The 23166-nt window shown below is 43.5% G+C and overlaps 1 protein-coding gene and 1 pseudogene across 4 annotated transcripts in view; one reads left to right on the top strand and one right to left on the bottom strand.

Moving 5' to 3' along the window:
- Positions 1 to 23166, bottom strand: part of CNOT10 (CCR4-NOT transcription complex subunit 10) — a 105336-nt gene that overhangs the window by 11060 nt on the left and 71110 nt on the right. For all 4 annotated transcript variants that reach the window (XM_003930920.2, XM_074405926.1, XM_074405928.1 and 1 more), the window contains one exon: positions 5877 to 5990. In XM_003930920.2, the coding sequence (XP_003930969.1) occupies positions 5877 to 5990 (114 nt within the window). The remainder of the gene's footprint in view (positions 1 to 5876; positions 5991 to 23166) is intronic.
- On the top strand, positions 977 to 1073 carry LOC120360890 (small nucleolar RNA U13; annotated as a pseudogene).

Genomic DNA, 23166 nt, shown 5'->3' with positions numbered 1-23166 from the left:
CATGATAGTCAGGCTGGTCTTAAACTCCTGACTTCAGGTGACCCACCTGCCTCGGCCTCCCAAAGTGCTGGGATTATAGGCATGAGCCACAACACCCGGCCTAATTTTTTTAAAAAAATTTTTTAGTAGAGAGAAGATTTCTCTATGTTGCCTGGTGGGATAAAATATTTTTGCACTCCAGCCTGGGTAACAAGAGCGAAACTCCGTCTGAAAAAAAAAAAAAAATACATTAATGCAGTATCCACAAGTCAACAGTGATTACAAAACAAAAACACTCATGTACAAATTTAAAGCACTACTTAATTTGTTTTCTGTGAATCTAATAAAAGATTTTTTTTGTTTTTTTGGATCCTTCTGTAATTCATAAGTTGATGACTGGGTTTTTTGTTTTTTGTTTTTTTTAAGATGGAGTCTTGCTCTTGCTGTCCAGGCTGGAGTGCAATGGCTCGATCTCAGCTCACTGCAACCTCCACTGCCTGGGTTCAAGAGATTCTCCTGTCTCAGCCTCCTGGGTAGCTAGTATTACAGGTACCTGCCACCATGCCTGGCTAATTTTTTTTTTTTTTTTGAGATGGAGTTTCGTTCTTATTACCCAGGCTGAAGTGCAATGGCATGATCTCGGCTCACCGCAACCTCCGCCTCCTGGGTTCAAGCAATTATCCTACCTCAGCCTCCTGAGTAGCTAGGACTACAGGCACGTGCCACCATGCCCAGCTAATTTTTGTATTTTTAGCAGAGGTGTGGTTTCACCTTGTTGACCAGGATGGTCTCAATCTCTTGACCTCATGATCCACCTGCCTCGGCCTTCCAAAGTGCTGGGATTATAGGTGTGAGCCACTGCGCCCAGTGCCTGGCTGATTTTTTTGTATTTTTAGTAGAGACAGGGTTTCACCATGTTGGCCAGGTTGCTCTCCAACTCCAGACCTCAAGTGATCTGCCCACCTTGGCCTCCCAAAGTGTTGGGATTACAGGCGTGAGCCACCAGGCCTGGCAATGACTGAGTTTTTACACTCACGTGAGAGATGTGCCTCCCTCAAAACCTGGTATGATGTTGGCATATTACCTGTCTGATGTGGAAAAAAAAACTTTTTTTTAACCAAATGAAATATCTCCACAGAGACACAAAGCTCAGAAATCCTTGCGTAGGTATATGGAAAGCAAAAAGCAATGGAGCAAAAATTGCTGTAGTATTTAAGGGTAGCCAAGAAAAGACCCACTGACCCTCAATGGGAAGACAGACAGGTAGTCATTTTGTTTTTCTTTTAAAGTTTTGGTTGTATCCCTCCCAAGGCTCCGCCATTCAGGTAGTCTTGTTATTAATTAAGAAATCAGCCGGGCATGGTGGCTCAAGCCTGTAATCCCAGCACTTTGGGAGGCCGAGGCGGGTGGATCACAAGGTCAAGAGATCGAGACCATCCTGGTGAAACCCCGTCTCTACTGAAAATACAAAATATTAGCTGGGCATGGTGGCGCATGCCTGTAGTCCCAGCTACTCAGGAGGCTGAGGCAGGAGAATTGCCTGAACCCAGGAGGCGGAGGTTGTGGTGAGCCGAGATCGCGCCATTGCACTCCAGCCTGGGTAACAAGAGCGAAACTCCGTCTCAAAAAAAAAAAGAAATCAATGCTTAGGATAGAATGGTTAAGAAAATCTAGGCCGGGCGTGGTAGCTCACGCCTGTAATCCAAGCACGTTGGAGGCCACGGCGGGCGATCACCTGAGGTCAGGAGTTCCAGACCAGCCTGAGCAACATGGTGAAACCCCGTCTTAAAAAAAAAAAAAAAAGCCGGGCGTGGTGGCTCAAGCCTGTAATCCCAGCACTTTGGGAGGCTGAGGCAGGTGGATCACGAGGTCAAGAGATCGAGACCATCCTGGTCAACATGGTGAAACCCCGTCTCTACTAAAGATACAAAAAATGCGCCGGGCGCGGTGGCTCAAGCCTGTAATCCCAGCACTTTGGGAGGCCGAGGCAGGTGGATCACGAGGTCGAGAGATCGAGACCATCCTGGTCAACATGGTGAAACCCCGTCTCTACTAAAAGTGCAAAAAATTAGCTGGGCATGGTGGCACGTGCCTGTAATCCCAGCTACTCAGGAGGCTGAGGCAGGAGAATTGCCTGAGCCCAGGAGGCGGAGGTTGCGGTGAGCCGAGATCGCGCCATTGCACTCCAGCCTGGGTAACAAGGGCGAAACTCCGTCTCAAAAAAAAAAAAAAAAAAAGATACAAAAAATTAGCTGGGCATGGTGGCACGTGCCTGTAATCCCAGCTACTCAGGAGGCTGAGGCAGGAGAATTGCTTGAACCCAGGAGGCGGAGGTTGCGGTGAGCCGAGATCGTGCCATTGCACTCCAGCCTGGGTAACAAGAGCGAAACTCCGTCTCAAAAAAAAAAAAAAAAAAAAAAAAAAAAATTCTAAAAAAAAATTTCCTTAGCTAACTTGGAAAAAGAAAAAATAAATAAATAAAAGAATTTTCCAGACACAGCTAGAAATTAGCTAAGAAGTCATATAACCAAGGAATTCTGTTGTCTGACTTTCAGAGAGAAGTTAACAAAGGAGACTAAAAACCCTCAAACAAATGTCAAGTGAAGAATCTTATATTTGAGAATAATAATCACAATGTCAACTAAAGGACTAAAAAAGGAGCTAAAAGTTGTGTTTCTATTATTTTATTTTATTTGTTTTTGAGACAGAGTCTTGCTCTGTTTCTCAGGCTGGAGGCTGGAGTAGCATGATCATGGCTCACTGCAACCTCCACATCCCTGGCTCAAGGAGTCCTCTGGCCTCAGTCTCCCTAGTAGCTGGGACTACAACAGGTGTGTACCACCACACCCGGTAAATTTTTGTAATTTTAGTAGAGATGGGATTTTGCCACGCTGCCCAGGCTGGTCTCGAATTCCTGGACTCAAGTGATTGACCCTCCTTAGCCTCCCAAAGTGCTGGGGTTACAGGCATGAGCCACCAGGCCTGGCTGTGTTTCATTTTTAATTGAAACAAAAGAAAAGGCTGGGTACAGTGGCTTACACCTGTAATCCCAGCACTTTGAGAGGCCAGGGTCGCCAGATTGCTTGAGGTCAGGAGTTCAAGACCAGCCTGGCCAACATGGTGAAACCATCTCTACTAAAAATACTAACAATTAGGCCATGTGCAGTGGTTCATACCTGTAATTCCAGCACTTTTGGAGGCCAAGGTAGGTAGGTGGACCACTGGAGGTCAGGAGTTTGAGACCAGTCTGGCCAACATGGCAAAACCCCATTTCTACTAAAAATACAAAATTTAGCAAGGTGTAGTGTCGTGTGCCTGTAATCCTAGCTATGCAGGAGGCTGAGGCAGGAGAACTGCTTGAACCAGGGAGGCAGTGGTTGCAGTGAGTCGAGATTGCACCACTGCACTCCAGCCTGGGTGACAGAGTGAAACTCCATCTCAAAAAAAGAAAAAAAATTAGGCGGGTGTGGTGGTGGGCACCTGTAATCCCAGCTACTTGGGAGGCTAAGGCAGGAGAATCACTTGAACCCAGATAGTGGAGGTTGCAGTGAGTCGAGATTGTGCCACTGTACTCAATTGTGGGTGACAGAGTGAGAGTCAGTCTCTCTCTCTTTCTCTCTCTCTCTCTCTCTCTCTCTCTCACACACACACACACACACACACACACACGTGCACACAAAGTCCAGTGTTCTCATAATGGCTGTATACACCACAATCTGAACACCACCGGCAGCTGCAATTCCCAACTTTGGTATTCTGAGTTGGGCAATGTTAAGGATGGAAGATACTTAGAGGCAACCCAAATGCCTTGAACTGACACTAAGGGTCTTCACCATCCCCCAGCATGAATACTGGGTAAGATTTTCTTACAGAAAAGCAGGAGCTCCTTTATATTTGAATTATGACAAAGTCTCATATGTAGTTGAATTATTTATTACTTTTTTTTTGAAATGGAGTCTCACTCTGTCACCTAGTCTGGAGTGCAGTATAATCTTGACTCACTATAGCCTCTGCCTCCCAGGCTGAAGCAATTCTTGTGCCTCGGCCTCCCACGTAGCTGGGATTATAGGTGTGTGCCCCCATGCCTGGCTAATTTTTGTATTTCAGTAGAGACAGGGTTTCACCATGTTGGGAAAGCTGGTCGCCAACTCCTGACCTCAAATGATCTGCCTGCGTAGGTCTCCCCACAATGCTGGGATTACAGGTGTGATACACCTTGCCCAGGCTTAATTACTTTAAAAAACAAAACAAAACACTAGGTGTGTTTGAAGATTACTAAAAAGCAAAAGAGTAAGTAGTTATATTTTGGCATTTATAAGTATATACCTATACAATGAATGAAAGAACTATTCTGATGTTATGCAGAATACTCATGGCTTTTGATAAAATCTCCAGGATCAGTATCATACAAAAATTCAAGCTGTATTTTATTTATTTTTAAATTTAAATTGTTATTTATTTATTTATTTGAGATGGAGTTTCGCTTGCTGCCCAGGCTGGAGTGCAATGGCACAATCTTGGCTCACTGCAACCTTTGCCTCCTGGGTTCAAGCAATTCTCCTGCCTCAGCCTCCCTAGTAGCAGGGAGAGGCACCGGCACCTGCTACCACACTCAGCTAACTTTTTTTTTTTTTTTTTTTTTTTTTTTGAGATGGAGTTTCGCTCTTGTTACCCAGGCTGGAGTGCAATGGCGCGATCTCGGCTCACCGCAACCTCCGCCTCCTGGGTTCAGGCAATTCTCCTGCCTCAGCCTCCTGAGTAGCTGGGATTACAGGCACACGCCACCATGCCCAGCTGATTTTTTGTATTTTTAGTAGAGACGGGGTTTCACCATGTCGACCAGGATGGTCTTGAACTCTCGACCTCGTGATCCACCCGCCTCGGCCTCCCAAAGTGCTGGGATTACAGGCTTGAGCCACCGCGCCCAGCCTCAGCTAACTTTTTTTTTGTATTTTTAGTAGAGACAGGGTTTCACTATGTTGGCCAGGCTGGTCTCAAACTCCTGTTAGGTGATCCACCTGCCTCAGCCTCCAAAGTGCTGGGATTATAGGTGTGAGCCACCCTGATTTTTCTGAGACAGAGTCTTGCTGTGTCACTCAGCCTAGAGTGCAGTGGTGCAACCTTAGCTCACTGCAACCTCCGCCTCCTGGGTTCTTTCCCCTGCCTCAGCCTCCCAAGTAGCTAGGACTACAGGTGTGTGTCACTATGCCCAGCTAATTTTTGTATTTTTAGTAGAGATGGGGTTTCATTATGTTGGCTAGGCTGATCTCGAATGCCTGACCTCCTGATCCAATTGCCTCAGCCTCCAAAGTGCTGGGATTACAGGCGTGAGCCACCACGCCTGACTTATTTATTTGTTAATATCATTTTTAGAACTGGGGTCATGCTCTGTCACCCAGGCTGGAGTGCACTGGTGTGATCAGGGTTCACTGCAGCCTCAAACTCCTGGCTCAAGTGATCCTCCTGTCTCAGCCTCTCAAAGTGTTGGGATTACAGGCATGAGCTACTGCGCCCAGCCTTACTTGCCTATTTAAATTGCATTCCTCAAAGTAGATTTATCATATTGACGAAATTCCTTTTTTTGTAGGTCTTCTCCCTGAGGACTTGACTTATTTTGGGAAGTAAAGTGCTGCAGTCAGGCCTAGCAGTGGACACTAGTGTCCAAAGTTTTTGTCTCCTGACACTCGGTACAGCAAATGCCACTTCTGGTAGTCTTTGAGGTGCAATGAGTGAAAACATTTTCACTGCTGAGACATGGGTTAAAAACAGTTCTTTTAAACAGTTGCTTTCCTTACAAATATATAATCCACTGGAGGAGTAAAAAGCAGCAATATAAACCGTGATCCAATGGGAAACCTCAAAACAAACCAGGGACACACAGGGCAAGTCACACTTACTTAAGAGATCCTGACAGCTTGGGCTGCTGAAGTAGTTTATCTGCATGATTCAAAGCCATTAGGTTATCACCCAAAGCCAGAGCCACGTAGGCACTGCAAGCAAGTATGGAGCACCTAGAATACAAAAGGGAAGAAGCTGAAAACCTCATTTTAAAAAACAACAATCTCCTGAAATACCACAGTGGGGGGGAAAAAAAATCAACAATGGTTGTATCTACTAAACAGGAAAAAATGCCCTTTAGCTGTGACAATCTGGACACCAGCAAAGAGGAAAGCCACAGCACTAATGGTAAGAAGTAGATTGATGTAAAAAATAATTACAAATCATGGTTTGGCTATTTACATCTTTAGCATTCATCCAACTGACCCATGTCCCCAACAAAATAACCAACTGGGCTGGGTGCGGTGGCTCATGCCTGTAATCGCAGCACTTTGGGAGGCATGGTGGGTGGATCACCTGAGGTCAGGCATTCGAGACCAGCCTGGCCAACATAGTAAAACCCCGTCTTTACCAAAAATACAAAAAATTAGCCGGGCATGGTGGCAGGCAACTGTAATCCCAGCTACTCGGGAAGCTGAGGCAGGAGAATCGCTTGAAACTGGGAAGCGGAGGTTACAGTGAGCCGAGATCACGCCACTATACTCCAGCCTAGGTGACAATGCGAGACTAAGTCTCCAAAACAAAACAAACAAACAAAAATAAAAATAATTAAAAAAAAGAAAAGACCAAATGGATTACAATATATAGCCTGTATATACATATGTAATATATAGCCTTACGAGAACTTACTTCCATAGAACTTTGCTTTTAATAACCTAGGAATAAAGCTACAGAATGAGATCTTATTCTTTCTACAGACATTTGTGATTTTCTAAGAAACAATGAACATATTAAAGCATTCATTTACTCTAAATGTTCTTTTCTCAACCGATTAAGTTTATACTTCTTGCTAAACAACAGTATCAAGAGAAACTAAAAAATTTCATTCACACAGTTACTATTATTCTAAATGAATACCGAAGGAAAGAAAAACAGATTAAACAAACATGTGAAGACAACATTTAAGTTATACTGATTTTGCTAAGTTGGATTGGAAATCTAAGTGTCTATAGTATTTGGTTTTCTACTTAACAGACAGCTCATTTAAAACAAATTTAGTTAAAGACTTAACACTAATAGATCACTTGAATGTTAACTGTGCCACAAAGCAATCTTAAACCCTTGTCAAACAGAAATGACGTCTGAATGGCTAACCACAAATGACCTGACTCAGATATAGGGTTTTGAGTTATGTTTACAAATTACAATACACATATGTATCGTTAAGTATATTCAGGTTGTAATTTTAGTCTAAGGAAAAATGTAACCAGTTTATCACCACAGAGTTGTAATGTTCTGAAATCCTCTGACTAGAAATGGCTCTTCCTATAAAAAGTACAGCTGGGAAAATTAAAAAATATTCTGGTTCCTCTTCACTTGTTCACTTGTGGTTCCTAGAATCTTAGAAAACTATCTGCTGAAGGAAAGGTAGCCCCTCAACTCTTAACACAGAAAAGTAGATTGGTCCTGGAGAAGCATAGGAAAATTGAGGTTTATGCCTTCTACTACCATGGGAGGGCTGAAAGACTCTCTACTGTAGTTCCTTGTTCGCTTGATGTAGAAAGTGAGATCCAAAGTAGTTAAACATAGTCTTTAGCTTAGCGTGTGATTAGTTAGCATTAACATTTGACACTGAAGACCCCCAATCTGCTGTTCTTCCCATCTAATCACATTGCTTATTAACTCACAAGATCGCTTAGAAAAAACACAACAGAAAAGATTCTTGTACACTGTAATTTTTCCAAGTCTTAGGCATACACAACATAGGTATTTTAACTTGTCTTTTTTTTTTTTTTTTTTTTTTTTTTTTTTTTTGAGACGGAGTTTCGCTCTTGTTACCCAGGCTGGAGTGCAATGGCGCGATCTCGGCTCACCGCAACCTCCGCCTCCTGGCTTCAGGCAATTCTCCTGCCTCAGCCTCCTGAGGAGCTGGGATTACAGGCACACGCCACCATGCCCAGCTGATTTTTTGTATTTTTAGTAGAGACGGGGTTTCACCATGTCGACCAGGATGGTCTCGAACTCTCGACCTCGTGATCCACCCGCCTCGGCCTCCCAAAGTGCTGGGATTACAGGCTTGAGCCACCACGCCCGGCTTAACTTGTCTTTTTAAACAGGTAGAAAAAGTTTAATCCAAACACAAGTTTGTACTTTGAGTATATAATTTTACAACTGGCCCTTGTTACAGAAGATAGTAATTTGAGAGCAAGCAAGTAGTGCCACTTCCAAAGGAATTTTCCTGGCAAGCCTACCATCAATATCTCAACAACAGCTGGCTTTACCAGCAAGGTTGTCCCATGGCCACAATCCCTGCAAGGAACCCTCCCCAAGAAGGAAGACTCAGGGACCAGAGGCAGAAGGTTAGTTATCTCCTATCTGCAGAAGCATGTCAGTAGTTAGGTCTGTGTGGCAAGACTGGTGACTCATTAAGTATATTCAGAAATTAAGTAATTTCTCCTTTTGACTTACTTGTACTTTTAATTTTAAAACAGCAATGACATTCATTTGTTTATTCAATCAAGAAGTATACTGGCCGGGCGCGGTGGCTCAAGCCTGTAATCCCAGCACTTTGGGAGGCCGAGGCGGGTGGATCACGAGGTCGAGAGATCGAGACCATCCTGGTCAACATGGTGAAACCCCGTCTCTACTAAAAATACAAAACATTAGCTGGGCATGGTGGCACGTGCCTGTAATCCCAGCTACTCAGGAGGCTGAGGCAGGAGAATTGCTTGAACCCAGGAGGCGGAGGTTGCGGTGAGCCGAGATCGTGCCATTGCACTCCAGCCTGGGTAACAAGAGCGAAACTCCGTCTCAAAAAAAAAAAAAAAAAAAAAAAAAAAAAAAAAAGAAGTATACTAACTATGACATATCAGGTATGTACTGCTTATGAACAACAACAACAAAAAGAGACTATTAAAAGTCCAGTCTCAGGTGGACGCAGTGGCTCACGACTGTAATTCCAGCACTTTGGGAGGCTGAGGTGGGTGGATCACCTGAGGTCAGGAGTTCGAGACCAGCCTGACCAATATGGTGAAACCCCATCTTTAAAGAAGAAAAAAAAAAAAAAAAGTCCAGCCAGGCGCGGTGGCTCAAGCCTGTAATCCCAGCACTTTGGGAGGCCGAGGCGGGTGGATCATGAGGTCGAGAGATCAAGACCAACCTGGTCAACATGGTGAAACCCCGTCTCTACTAAAAATACAAAAAAAAATTAGCTAGGCATGGTGGTGCGTGCCTGTAATCCCAGCTACTCAGGAGGCTGAGGCAGGAGAATTGCCTGAACCCAGGAGGCGGAGGTTGCGGTGAGCCGAGATCACGCCATTGCACCCCAGCCTGGGTAACAAGAGCAAAACTCCGTCTCAAAAAAACAAAAACAAAAACAAAAACAAAAAAAAAAAGTCCAGTCTCCAGAGACTCAAGATCATTACCATTAGCTCAGGGCCTATGTGAATGACAGTCACAAAATTTAATATCCATTTTCATATGTGCCTCTGCCAAAGGTCAGTGTAAAGCATAAGCTCCTTAAAAGCAGAAGCACACATCTGTGGTTTCCTACACAGACTAGAGCAATATCTCACATATGCAGTAGGTGCTTATAAGGTATTTGTTAAAGAAATACAGTTTTCAACATTTTAAATCTGCTTATCCAGACCCCCACCTTTCCTGTTGGTAGGTCATTTTGCTGATGAAGCCGACTCTTTTCCGGCTTCCCAAACAGAGGACTTTTCCTGCATGATCTAGGTCCCAGAGTCTAGACAAGCCCCACTTCAGGCAGGCTTGCTGGGAAATGCCTGCCCTGGCCTCTCCAGACAGTAGGTGGGCTATTACTGCTCCAGCCCACTGTCAAGCCCACTTTGGGTCCAGAAATCAGTCATGTAAGATTTGAAGCAGGATTCTGTTTCCCAGGAAGCCCAAACTGTAATTACATACAATATAAAAATCTGCTTTCTTCAACTTCTAAATCACAAGAGGGTAAAAGACCCCATAAGAAATAATCATTCAATTAAAAGTAGTCAACGGTGAAAATAAAACTTTAGGGCTGACATTCTGATTAACAGCCATCAGGATTAAGCAAATTTCATTGCCCAGAACTCAAACCAACATTTATGCTCCCTTCTCTTGGTGCCTTATAATCCATCCCAACTCACCTCTCATCACTCTCACATTCATCCTCTTTTTCCTCTTAGAAAACAACACCGCACTCTGCATAATTCCTGCAGACTGCTAACGCTAGAAGCACACATGGCTCTATCTACTGAGCCCCCAGAGACTCACTTTACTTTTGATAGTTACTACTTAAAATATTGTCCCCACCCCCACTTCCTTGAGTCACTGTCCAATCTGCTTTACCAGTCACTCAGTGGATCTGACAGTTCATCAGACTGGAAGAACTATACCTCAAGGGAAGAGACACTAGCTTTTCCCTCCTGTGGAGGATCTGACAAAACCCCACTCTCCCCTTCATATGCTGGAGGAGCTAGCTCTAGGTCCCCAGAATGCCAACCCTTGGAAAAGAAGATAAAAAAGGAAGAAAGAAAAAAGGAAAGGAAAGGAAAAGAATGGGGTAAACATTTTCTTAAAGCACCAAGTTACAACAAGCTATGTAAGACTGGGCATTAAAATTTGTCAAGCCACATATCCTGTGAGTTCAAGAAATCTAAACCAAATATCTGAAATAGTTTAACCCTTATTAAAAGAGGCTAAAATAAGGGTAAATCCAGTCAGTTACCATTTTTCAAAGGCAAATAAATTTACAAAGCAGCCTCACAGCAAACATTATTTGAAAAACTGGCTTAAAAAAATCCAATAATGTAATTTCTCTCTCTTTTTTGATACAGAGTTTTGCTCGTCACCCATGCTGGAGTGCAATAGTGCAATCTCTGCTCACTGCAACCTCTGCTTCCCAGGTGCAAGTGATTCTCCTGCCTCAGCCTCCCGAGTAGCTGGGACTACAGGCATGAGCTACCATACCCACCTAATTTTGTATTTTTAGTAGAGATGGGGTTTCACCATGTTGGCCAGGCTGGTCTCAAAACCCTAACCTCAGGTGATCCTCCTGCCTCGGACTGCCAAAGTGCTGGGATTCCAGTGGTGAGCCACGGTGCCTGGCCAATAATGTAATTTATTCCAACAAATGAATATAGGAAAGTATGTATCTAAATATCTATATATTTTATTGTACCAGTCCTTGCAGAGCAGGGCTACCCCACAGGCAGTATGCCCAGAGTAGCCGAGAATTTAAAATTTCAAAAGAGCTGGGTGCGGTGGCTCATGCCTGTAATCCCAGCACTGTGGGAGGCAAAGGGGGGCAAATCACCTGAAGTCAGGAGTTCAAGACCAGCCTGGCCAACATGGCGAAACCTTATCTCTACTAAAAATACAAAAATTAGCCAGGCATGGTGGCGCATGCCTGTAGACCCAGCTACTCAGGAGGCCAAGGCAGGAGAATCACTTGAACCCAGGAGGCAGAGGTTGCAGTAAGCAGAGATTGCGCCGTTGCACTCCAGCCTGGACAACAGAGCAAGACTCTGTCTCAAAATAAATAAATAAATAAATAAATAAATAAATAAAATTTCTAAAGAAAAAATATTCATGCCAATTTGTCTAGAATAATCCAAAAAATGTTAAACTCGTCAACTTTCAACTTTTTTTTTTTGAGACAGAGTCTTGCTCTCTAGCCCAGGCTGGAATGCAGTGGCACAATCTTGGCTCACTGCAACCTCCACCTCTCAAGTTCCAGTTCAAGCAGTTCTCCTGCCTCAGCTTCCCAAGTAGCTGGGATTACAGGCACGAGCCACCATGCCCAGCTACTTTTTATATTTTTAAGTAGAAACACGATTTCATGGCCAGGCGCGGTGGCTCAAGCCTGTAATCCCAGCACTTTGGGAGGCCGAGGCGGGTGGATCACGAGGTCAAGAGATCGAGACCATCCTGGTCAACATGGTAAAACCCCATCTCTACTAAAAATACAAAAAGTTAGCTGGGCATGGTGGTGTGTGCCTGTAATCCCAGCTACTCAGGAGGCTGAGGCAGGAGAATTGCCTAAACCCAGGAGGCGGAGGTTGCGGTGAGCTGAGATCGTGCCATTGCACTCCAGCCTGGGTAACAAGAGTGAAACTCCGTCTCAAAAATAAATACATAAATAAAAAATAAAAATAAAAAAATAAAAAGGAAACATGATTTCACCATGTTGGCCAGGATGGTCTTGAATTCCTGACCTGTGATCCACCCACCTCAGCCTCCCAAAGTGCTGGGATTACAGGCATGAGCCACTGCACTGGGCAATTTTCAACTCTTAACAGAAGTTTAGATGTTCAATTAGTTTTTAACTTTGCCTTCTGTAAACATTTTCCTGTCTAATAATAGTTCTGTGCAAAAACAATCTTTTTTTTGAGACAGAGTCTTGCTCTGTCACCCAGGCTGGAGTGCAGTGGCACGATCTCAGCTCACCGCAACCTCCGCCTCCCAGGTTCAAATGAATTCTGCCTCAGCCTCCTGAGTAGCTGGGATTACAAGAGTGCACAACCACATCCAGCTAGTTTTTGCATTTTTAGCAGAGATGGGGTTTCACCATGTTGGTCAGTCTGGACTCATGATCTACCTGCCTTGGCCTCCAAAAGTGCTGGGATTATAGGCAGGAGCCACCGTTCCCGGTCGCAAAAACAATCTTATTAAAATAGTCCAAATCCAACACAAACAGAAGTCTGACACAAAAAAAGCTAAAAAAAGTTTTATATTTAGCAAATCTAGCATCCCAAAGAGCCCAGTCTTATCCTGGGCAGCAAATAAAAAATAAAGTCACAGAGACTTAGCATTTTACACATGGACAGAACTTTAAGATCACCTAATCCAATTGCTTTATTTGACAGAAAAGGAAGAGAAGGCCCACAGGGGTTAAATGATTTATCCACATCAGTGGCCCTGTGGGGTTTCCACAGAGTGGCAGACCACCAAATAATTATTTTAACCCTCGTTTGTGGTCACTCTGATCACCAGTTCATCTAAATGAGATTCTTGGAGGCAGGTGTGAATCATGCCAAGGGGGACACAAATTGCTGATAGTGTAAAGGGAATGTTACACAGGCAGGCTCCTTCTATGGTAGAGTTCGTTAGATTAACAAGTTCAGGAGGACCACATTCAGCCATAAGACCGAATGGGGGTTGGATCTCTAGCAAAAGCAATATAAGATTCAAAAGGTTATTAGCCGTAATCCTGTTTTAGGGATGTCTTATGGGCTACAATGTCACCACTGGGCTAACAACAGAAGAAATATGATTCTTTAAGTACACTAAAACTATCTATAATATTTATGTTGTCAACCATTTGTCTGATTCATCTTCTTTTATAAACACTGGACCATAGAAGGTCCCTTTTAACTGAATGAGAAATAATTCACTGAGTGTCACATTAGAGTCTGAAAGAACTAATTAAGCTTTATAATTTACACTTGTGGAATAACTTAACCGGGCTTAATTAAATTTGCTCTAAGCATTTCCTTTTATCCCGTTTCTGGCCTCCCATTTTAGAAATGACCAATTAAATTAAAATTTCATTTTCAGACCAGGTGCAGTAGCTCATGCTTATAATCTCAGCACTTTAGGAGGCTCATGTGGGAGAACTGCTTGAGCCCAGCAGTTTTGAGACCAGCTTGGGCAATATAGTGAGACTCTGTCTCTATAAAAAACAATTTTTTTTTTTTTTTTTTTTGAGACAGAGTCTCGCTCTGTTGCCCAGGCTGGAGTATAGTGGCACAAGCTCGGCTCACTGCAACCAATCCCCAACTCCTGGGTTCAACCAATTGCCCTGTCTCAGCCTCCTGAGTAGCTGGGACTACAGGTGCATGCCACCACAGCCAGCTAATTTTTTGTATTTTTAGTAGAGGTGGGGTTTCACTTTTTTTTTTTCTTTTTTTTTTTTTTTTGAGACGGAGTTTTGCTCTCGTTACCCAGGCTGGAGTGCAATGGCGCAATCTTGGCTCACTGCAACCTCCACTTCCTGGGTTCAGGTAATTCTCGTGCCTCAGCCTCCTGAGTAGCTGGGATTACAGGCATGCGCCACCACGCCCAGCTAATTTTTTGTATTTTTAGTAGAGATGGGGTTTCACCATGTTGACCAGGATGGTCTCGATCTCTTGACCTCGTGATCCACCCACCTCGGCCTCCCAAAGTGCTGGGATTACAGGCTTGAGCCACCGCGCCCGGCCGGGTTTCGCTGTCTTAACCAGGATGGTCTCAATCTTCTGACTTTGTGATCCACTTGCCTTGGCCTACCACAGTACTGGGATTACAGGCATGAGACACCTCACCCGGCCAAGAAAAAATTCAAAAATTAGTGGAGCATGGTGGCACAAACCTGTAGTCCCAGCTACCTTGGAGGCTGAGGTGGGAGGACTGCTTGAACTTGGGAGGTACAGGCTGCAGTGAGCCAAGACTGAGCCACTGCACTCCAGCCTGGGCGACAGAGCAAGACTGTCTCAAAAAAAAAAAAAAGAAAGAAAGAAAAAAGTTTTTTTTTCATTTAAATTTTGTATGCTTTAATTTCCTGTATAGACATTTCCCATATTGGCCCTAACATCATTTCCTACCCTTTTCAGTTCTGTTAAGACTCTTTTCCAGTCTCTTGAACAGCCTCCATTAAGTTCAGCTAATATCACAATCTCAGAATGAGTAATAAAGATGTTCTACAATATGCAACATGTAAGATTCAGTTCATACCCATGATAATTACTAAGGCACTATGCAACAATCTATGGAATCACTTCTTTACTCTTTTTTTGTTTGTTTGTTTTTGAGACAGAGTCTCACTCTGTTGATCAGGCTGGAGCGCAGTGGCACAATTTCAGCTCACTGCAACATCTGCCTCCCAGGTTCAAGCAATTCTACTGTCTGAGCCTCGGGCTCCCACAGTGCTGGGATTACAGGTATGAGCCACCGTGCCCAGCCTTTTACTTTTTTGAGACAGTGTCTTGCTCTGTTGTCCAGGCTGGTGTGATCTCACCTCACTGCAGCCTCTACCTTCCTGGCTCAAGCAATCCTCCCACTTCAGTCTCCTAAGTAGCTAGGACTACAGGCATAAATTTTATTTAGTTTTTGTAGAGACAAGGTCTCACTATGTTGGCCAGGTTGCTCTTGAACTCCTGGACTCAAGGGATCCTCCCACTTCAGCCTCCCAAAGTGCTGGGATTATAGGCATGAGCCACCACATCCAGCTATTTCTTTTTTTTTTTTTTTTTTTTAAATATTTCCATAGGTGTTGGGGAAATAGGTATCTGGTTACAGGAGCAAGTTCTTTAGTGGTGATATGTAAAATTTTGGTGTAGCAATCACTCATATTCCTCTACTATTAATAAGATCCCAGTATGCCAAAAAAATGAAATTAGTCTTATCTCTCCTCATCTATAAAAATTAACTCAAAATGATCAAAGACCTAAATGTAAGTGTTAAAATTTAAATTCTTAGGAGAATACATGGTAAATCCTCATGATCTTGGATTTAGTAAAGAAGTTTTAGATATGGCATGAAAGGCCAAGTGAGGTGGCTCACACCTGTAATCCCAGCCTGGCCAACATGGAGAAACCCTGTTTCTACTAAAAATACAAAATTAGCCGGGCCTGATGGTGCACATTTGTAATCCCAACTACTCAGGAGGCTGAGGCAGAAGAATTGCTTGAATCCAGGAGGCAGAGGTTGCGGTGAGCCAAGAATGTGCCACTGCACTCCAGCCTGGGCAACAAGAGGGAAACTCCATCTCAAACAAAACAAAACAAAGATATGGCATGAAAGGCACAAGCAACAACAACAAAAATAAGAACTGAACTTCATCAAAATGAAAACTGTTTATACTTCAAAGGACACCTTCAAAAAAGTGAAAAGACAATCTTGAAAATCAGAGAAAATAACTACAAGTGATATCTGACATGTTATTTATATCTAGCACATATATAAAGAACTCTTGCCGGGCGCGGTGGCTCAAGCCTGTAATCCCAGCACTTTGGGAGGCCAAGGCAGGTGGATCACGAGGTCAAGAGATTGAGACCATCCTGGTCAACATGGTGAAACCCCGTCTCTACTAAAAATACAAAAAAAAAAAAATTAGCTGGGCATGGTGGCGTGTGCCTGTAATCCCAGCTACTCAGGAGGCTGAGGCAGGAGAATTGCCTGAACCCAGGAGGCGGAGGTTGCGGTGAGACGAGATCGCGCCATCGCACTCCAGCCTGGGCAACAAGAGCGAAACTCCGTCTCAAAAAAAAAAAAAAAAAAAAAAAAGAACTCTTATAACTCAATAATAAAGACAAATAACCCAATTAAAAAATGGGCAAAGGATATGAATAAATATCTTTCCAAAGAAAACATACAGACTGAATAATAAGCACAGAAAAAGATGCTGAACATCAATGGTCTTCAGTGAAATGCATATCAAAGCCCCAATGAGATACCATTTGATACTCATTACAATGTATAAAAAGATGTGGTACAATAAGTTTTAGTGACAATGTGAAGAAACTGGAATCCTTTATGCTGCTGGTGGGATTACAGACTGGTGCAGCCAGTTTAGAAAACAGTCTGGCAATTCCTCAAACAATTAAACAGAGCTATCATGTGACCAGGCAATTCCACACCCAGGTAAACCAAAGAGAAATAAAAACAAATGTTCACACAAAAACTTGTAGATGAATGTTTACAGCAGCATTATTCACAACAGCAAAGAGACAAATAATCCACATGTTTCATCAATTGATGAATGGGTAAATAAAATGTCTAGATAAATAAAAAGGAATAAAGTACTGATACATGCTACAACTTGGATGAACCCTGAAGACATATGAAGTGAAAAAAGGCACTTACAAAAGCCCACATATATATCGTTCCATTTATATAAAAATCCCAAACAGGGAAATCTGTAAAGACAGAAGGCAGATTACTTGGGATGAGGAATAGAATGGGGAAGGGGGTGGGGATAGCTAAGTGTACAGGGTTTCTTTTTGGGGTAAATAAAAATGTTCTAGGGCTGGGCACGGTGGCTCACGCCTGAAATCCCAGCACTTTGGGAGGCTGAAGCAGGTGGATCAAAAGGTCAAGAGACTGAGACCAACCTGGCCAACATGGTGAAACCCCATCTCAACCAAAAATATAAAAATTAGCGGGGTGTGTGGGCAGATGCCTGCAGTCCTAGCTTCTCGGGAGGCTGAGGCAGGACAATCGCTTGAACCTGGGAGGCGGAGGTTGCGGGGAGCTGAGATGGTGCCACTACACTCCAGCCTGGCAACATAGAGAGACTCTGTACCCCCCCCCAAAAGTTCTAAAATTGATTGCTGATGGTTGCATATATCTATGAAAATACTAAAAGCCACAGATTATATACTTCTAATGGATTAACTGTATGCTATGTGAATTGAATTATGTTTCAATAAAGCTTTCTTTTTTCTTTTCTTTTCTTTTTTTGAGATAGTCTTACTTCGTTGCCCAGGCTGGAGCGCAGTAGTGCATTCTTGGCCCACTGCAACCTCTGCCTCCCAGGTTGAAGCAATTCTCCTGCCTCAGTCTTCTGAGTAGCTACGACTACAGGTGTGTACCACCACACCCGACAAATTTTTTGTTTTTTTGAGATAAGTTTGATTCTTGTCCCCTAGGCTGGAGTGCAATGGTGCAATCTTAGCTCCCTGCAACCTCTGCATCCTGGGTTCAAGCGATTCTCCTGCTCAGCCTCCCAAGTAGTTGGGATTACAGGCAGCCACCACCACACCCAGTTAATTTTTGTATTTTTAGTAGAGACGGAGTTTCCCCATGTTGGCCAGGCTGGTGTCGAACTCCTGACCTCAGGTGATCCACCTGCAGGGGCCTCCCAAAGTGCTGGGATTATAGGCATGAGCCACCATGCTCAGTGCTGGCCAACTTTTGTATTTTTAATAGATAGGGTTTTACCACGTTGGCCAGAGGCTGGTTTCAAACTCCTGATCTCAAGTGATCCACCTGCCTTCACCTTCCAAAGTGCTGTGATTACAGCAGTTAGTCACTGCCCATGGCCACAATAAAGCTATTTTTCCTTTATTTTAGAGACAGGGTCTCACTTTGTCACCTAGACTGGAGTGCAGTGGTGTGATCTCAGCTCACTGCAGCCTTAACCTCCAGGGCTCAAGTGATTGTCCTGCCTCAGCCACCCAAGTATCTGAGGCTACTGGTGTGCACCACCACATCAGGCTAGTTTTTTTGTGTGTTTCTTATAGAGATGAGGTTTTAGCATGCTGCCCAGGCTGGTCTCAAATTCCTGAGCTCAAGTTATCCACTGCCTTGGCATCCCAAACTGCTAGAACTACAGGGGTGAGCCAGTGCACCCAGCCTCAATAAAGTTTTTTTTTTGAGTCAGAATTTCGCTCTTGTCTCTCCCGCTGGAGTGCAATGGCGTGATCCTGGTTCACCGCAACCTCTGCCTCCCGGGTTCAAGCAATTCTCCTGGTTCAGCCTCCTGAGTAGCTGGGATTATGTGTACGTGCCACCACGTCCAGCTAATTTTGTATTTTTAGGGTTTCTCTATGTTGGTCAGGCTGGTCTCAAACTCTTGACCTCAGGTGATCCACCTGCCTTGGCCTCCCAAAGTGCTGGGATTATAGGCACGTGTCCAGCCAATAAAGCTATTAAAAAAAAAAAAATGCTGACAGTAGACAGTCAATAAAGGCTTTTTTTAAAAAACAAAAACAAACAAACAAAAAAAAACAGGCAGGGCACGGTAAGCTCACTCCTGTAATCCCAGCACTTCGGGAGGCCAAGGCGGGCGGATCACTTGAGGTCAGGTGCACAAGACCAGTCTGGCCAAAATGGTGAAACTCCATCTCCACAAAAAATACAAAAATTAGCCGGGTGTGGTGGTAATCTCAGATATTTGGGAGGCTGAGGCAGGAGAGTTACTTGAACCCAGAAGGCAGAGATTGCAGTGAACCAAGACTGTGCTACTGCATTCCAGCCTGGGTGACAGAGTGAGACTCCATCTCTAAATAAATAAATAACAAAAAAATCTCAGAAGAAAAATATATTATTCTATTATAAGCAACCATTGTTATTTAAAAAATCTATTATCTCCCAAACATATGCAGCTAACATTCACATCTAAATCAAAGCGTACAGCCAAAATGTCAATCCTGCCCAAGAAATTAAGTTCTAAGATTCCTTTGGGTATTAGGTGTTTTAACGAAAAAAAAAAAAAATTTTTTTTCTAAAGAGATAATTCCGTTAAAATTTGTGGTACAAGAAAACTGACAGTAACAACATTTATGTGTGTAAAAATCATGTTATAACATACAAACATTCAAACACACTTGTCTTAAAACCTTAGAGCAGCACTGTTCTACAGAAATATAATTAGAGGCATAGCCAAGTGCAGTGGCTCACAACTGCCATTCTAACGCTTTGGGAAGCCAAGGTGGGAAGACTGCTTGAGCCCAGGAGTTTTGCTTCAGCCCAGGAGTGCAAGACTAGCCTGGGAAACACAGTGAGATCCTGCCTCTACAAAAAATAAAAATGTTTAGCTGGGAATGGTGGCACATGTGTGTAATCTTAGTTATGCAGGAGGCTGACGTGAGAGAACTGCTTGAGGCCAGAAGTTTGTGGTGTAGTGTAAGTGTGTGGTGTAGTTCTTTTAAAAAAACAAAAAAAGGAAATACAATTGAAGTCATAAATGTAATTTTTCTTTTTCTTTTTTTTTTTTTTTTTGAGACGGAGTTTCACTCTTGTTACCCAGGCTGGAGTACAATGGCACGATCTTGGCTTACCACAACCTCCGCCTCCTGGGTTCAGGCAATTCTCCTGCCTCAGCCTCCTGAGTAGCTGGGATTACAGGCACACACCACCATGCCCAGCTAATTTTTTGTATTTTTAGTAGAGAAAGGGTTTCACCATGTTGACCAGGATGGTCTTGATCTCTTGACCTCGTGATCCACCCGCCTTGGCCTCCCAAAGTGCTGGGATTACAGGCTTGAGCCACCGCACCCGGCCATAATTTTGATTTTTCTAAGACACGTTTAAAACTTAACATTAAAAGAAACATGTAAAATTCTCTATCTACCTACCTATCTATCTGTCTACTATCTATCATCTATCTATCTACATTTTCAGTGGGCATTTCATTCTTGTTGCCCAGGCTTCAGTGTTATGGCGCGATCTGGTCTCACTGCAACCTCTACCTCCTGGGTTCAAGTGATTCTCCTGCCTCAGCCTTATAATAGCTGGGATTACAGGCATGCAACACTACATCACCTAATTTTTTTTGTAGTTTTAGTAGAGACAGGGTTTTACCATGTTGGCCCAGCTGGTCTCAAACTTCTGACCTCAGGTGATCCATCTGCCTTGGCCTCCCAAAATGCTGGGATTATAGGTGTGACCTACCTCACCCAGCCTTACTTACTTACTTATATATGGAGTCTTGCTCTGTCATCAGGTTGGAGTGCAGTTGTGTGATCTTGGCTCACTGCAACCGTCGCCTTCCAGGTTCAGAAAATTCTCCTGTCTCAGCCTCCTGAGTAGCTGAGACCACAGGTGTCTGCCACCACACCCAGCTAATTTTTTCTGTATTTTTAGTAGAGATGGGGTTTTACCATGGTGGCCAGGATGGTCTCTATCTCTTGACTTCGTGATCCGCCCACTTTGGCCCTCAGCCTCCCAAAGTGCTGTGATTACACGTGTGAGCCACTGTGCCCAGCCTATTTTTAATATATTTAACTTACTATGTTTAAAATATCATTTCAATATATAATTGATATAAAAATTAATAGCATAGTTTACATTTTTTTCATAGTACTTTTTGAAACCTGGTGTGTATCTTACACTTGAATAGTGTACCTGAATTCACACTGGACACAATTCAAGTGCTTAGTGGTCATATGTGGTTGATACTGCAGTCTTAAGAGTCTAAGGAAAACATATTAAATACAAGTAGAAAAGCATTTTCTTCTTTCTTGGTTAAGAAACCAAATTTGGCCGGCATGGTGGTTCATGCCTGTAATCCCAACACTTTGGGAGGCTGAGGCAGGCAGATCACTTGAGGTCAGGGGTTTGAGACTAGCCTGGACAACATGGTGAAACCCCATCACTACTAAAAATATAAAAATTAGCTGCTGGGTGTGGTGGCAGGCACTTGTAATCCCAGCTACTTTGGAAGCTGAGGCAGGAGAAGCACTTGAACCCAGGAGGCAGAGGCTGCAGTGAGCAGAGATTGTGCCACTCCGCTCAAGCCTGGGCGACAGAACAAAACTGTCTGGAAAAAAAAAAAAAAAAAAAACCCACCAAGTTTTCCATGTCATGCTGCCTTATAAATGATATGTAAGGAAAAGCCTCCATTTATCAATTACTGGAGGTTAAATTACATTTCCCAAAATAATATATTAAAACTTTTGTTAATTTCACAAAATTTCAATTTTTATTTATTTTTGAGGCAAGGTCTCACTCTGTCACCCAGGCTGGAGTGCTGTGGCACAATCATGGCTCAGTGCATGTAGCTTTGACCTCTTAAGTCCAGTGATCCTCCTATCTCAGCCATGGGAGTAGCTGGCACTACATATGTGTGGCACCATGCCCTGCTAATTTTTAAAATTTTATCGTAGGAACAGGGTAAATTCCAAAATGTTAATACCTTACCTTAAATTTTAAAATTGAGGTTATAGTTTATACACCTTACAATGCACCATTCATATGGACATATATATCAAGCTATATACTTTAAATCAGAGGTCCCCAACTCCCAATACCATTAGATACATTAGATACAGCAGAAGGGGAGTGGCAGGCAAGTGAGCAAAGCTCCATCCATTCATCCATCTATCTATCTATTTTTTTTTTTTATTTGGAGATAATCTCGCTCTATCTATCTATCTATCTATCTATCTATATTTTTTTTATTTGGAGGGAATCTCGCTCTGTCGCCCAGGCTGCAGTGCCGTAGCACAATCTTGGCTCACGGCAACCTCCACCTGCTGGGTTCAAGCAATTTTTGTGCCTCAGCCTCCTGAGTAGCTGGGATTACAGGTGTGTACCACCACACCCAGTTAATGTTTGTACTTTTAGTAAAGACAGGGTTTCACTATGATGGCCAGGCTGGTCTTGAACTCCTGACCTCCTTGGCCTCCCAAAGTGCTGGGATTACAGGCATGAGCCACTATGACCGGCCTGCTTCATCTACATTTACAGCTGCTCCTATGGCTTGCATCACTGCCTGAGCTCCTCCTCCTGTCAGATCAGCAGCGGCATTAGATTCTCATAGGAGTACAAATCTTATCGTGAACTGTGCATGCAAGGGATTTCGGCTGCACGCTCCATATGAGAATCTAATGGCTGATGATCTGTCACTGTCTCCCATCACCCCCAGATGGGACCATCTAGTTGTAGGAAAACAAGCTCAGGACTCCCACTGATTCTACATTATGGTGAGTTGTATAATTATTTCATTATATATTACAATGTAATAATATTAGAAACAAAGTGCACCATAAATGTAATGTGCTTGAATTATCCTGAAACCACCTTCCCCACAACCCTGTCTGTGGAAAAACTGTATACCATGATCCTGGTCCCTGGTGCCAAAAAGGTTGGGGTCTGCTGCTTAAATTGATATGTTTACATTTCTTTCCCCCAACCACTGTTCTGATTTCTAGCAGCATCAACTAGTCTATTAAGAAAGTTTTGTTTGCACTTTGGGAGGCCGAGGCGGGTGGATCACAAGGTCAAGAGATCGAGACCATCCTGGTCAGCAAGGTGAAACCCCGTCTCTACTAAAAATACAAAAAATTAGCTGGGCATGGTGGTGCGTGCCTGTAATCCCAGCTACTCAGGAGGCTGAGACAGGAGAATTGCCTGAACCCAGGAGGCAGAGGTTGCGGTGAGCCGAGATCGTGCCATCGTGCCATTGCACTCCAGCCTGGGTAACAAGAGTGAAACTCCGTCTCAAAAAAAAAAAAAAAAAAAAAAAAAAAGTTTTGTTTGTCATATAAATGGTATAAATGGAATCAACACAGTACATACCTTATGTGAAGTAAAAGAAGAAACAGGCCGGGCACGGTGGCTCAAGCCTGTAATCCCAGCACTTTGGGAGGCCGAGGCGGGTGGATCACGAGGTCGAGAGATCGAGACCATCCTGGTCAACATAGTGAAACCCCGTCTCTACTAAAAATACAAAAAACTAGCTGGGCGTGGTGGCGCGTGCCTGTAATC

Source organism: Saimiri boliviensis, chromosome 9 (genome assembly GCF_048565385.1).
Source record: "Saimiri boliviensis isolate mSaiBol1 chromosome 9, mSaiBol1.pri, whole genome shotgun sequence".
Taxonomy (NCBI): Eukaryota; Metazoa; Chordata; class Mammalia; order Primates; family Cebidae; genus Saimiri; species Saimiri boliviensis.
Note: the sequence above shows the minus strand (reverse complement) of the source record. Positions and strands in the feature narration are given on the sequence as shown.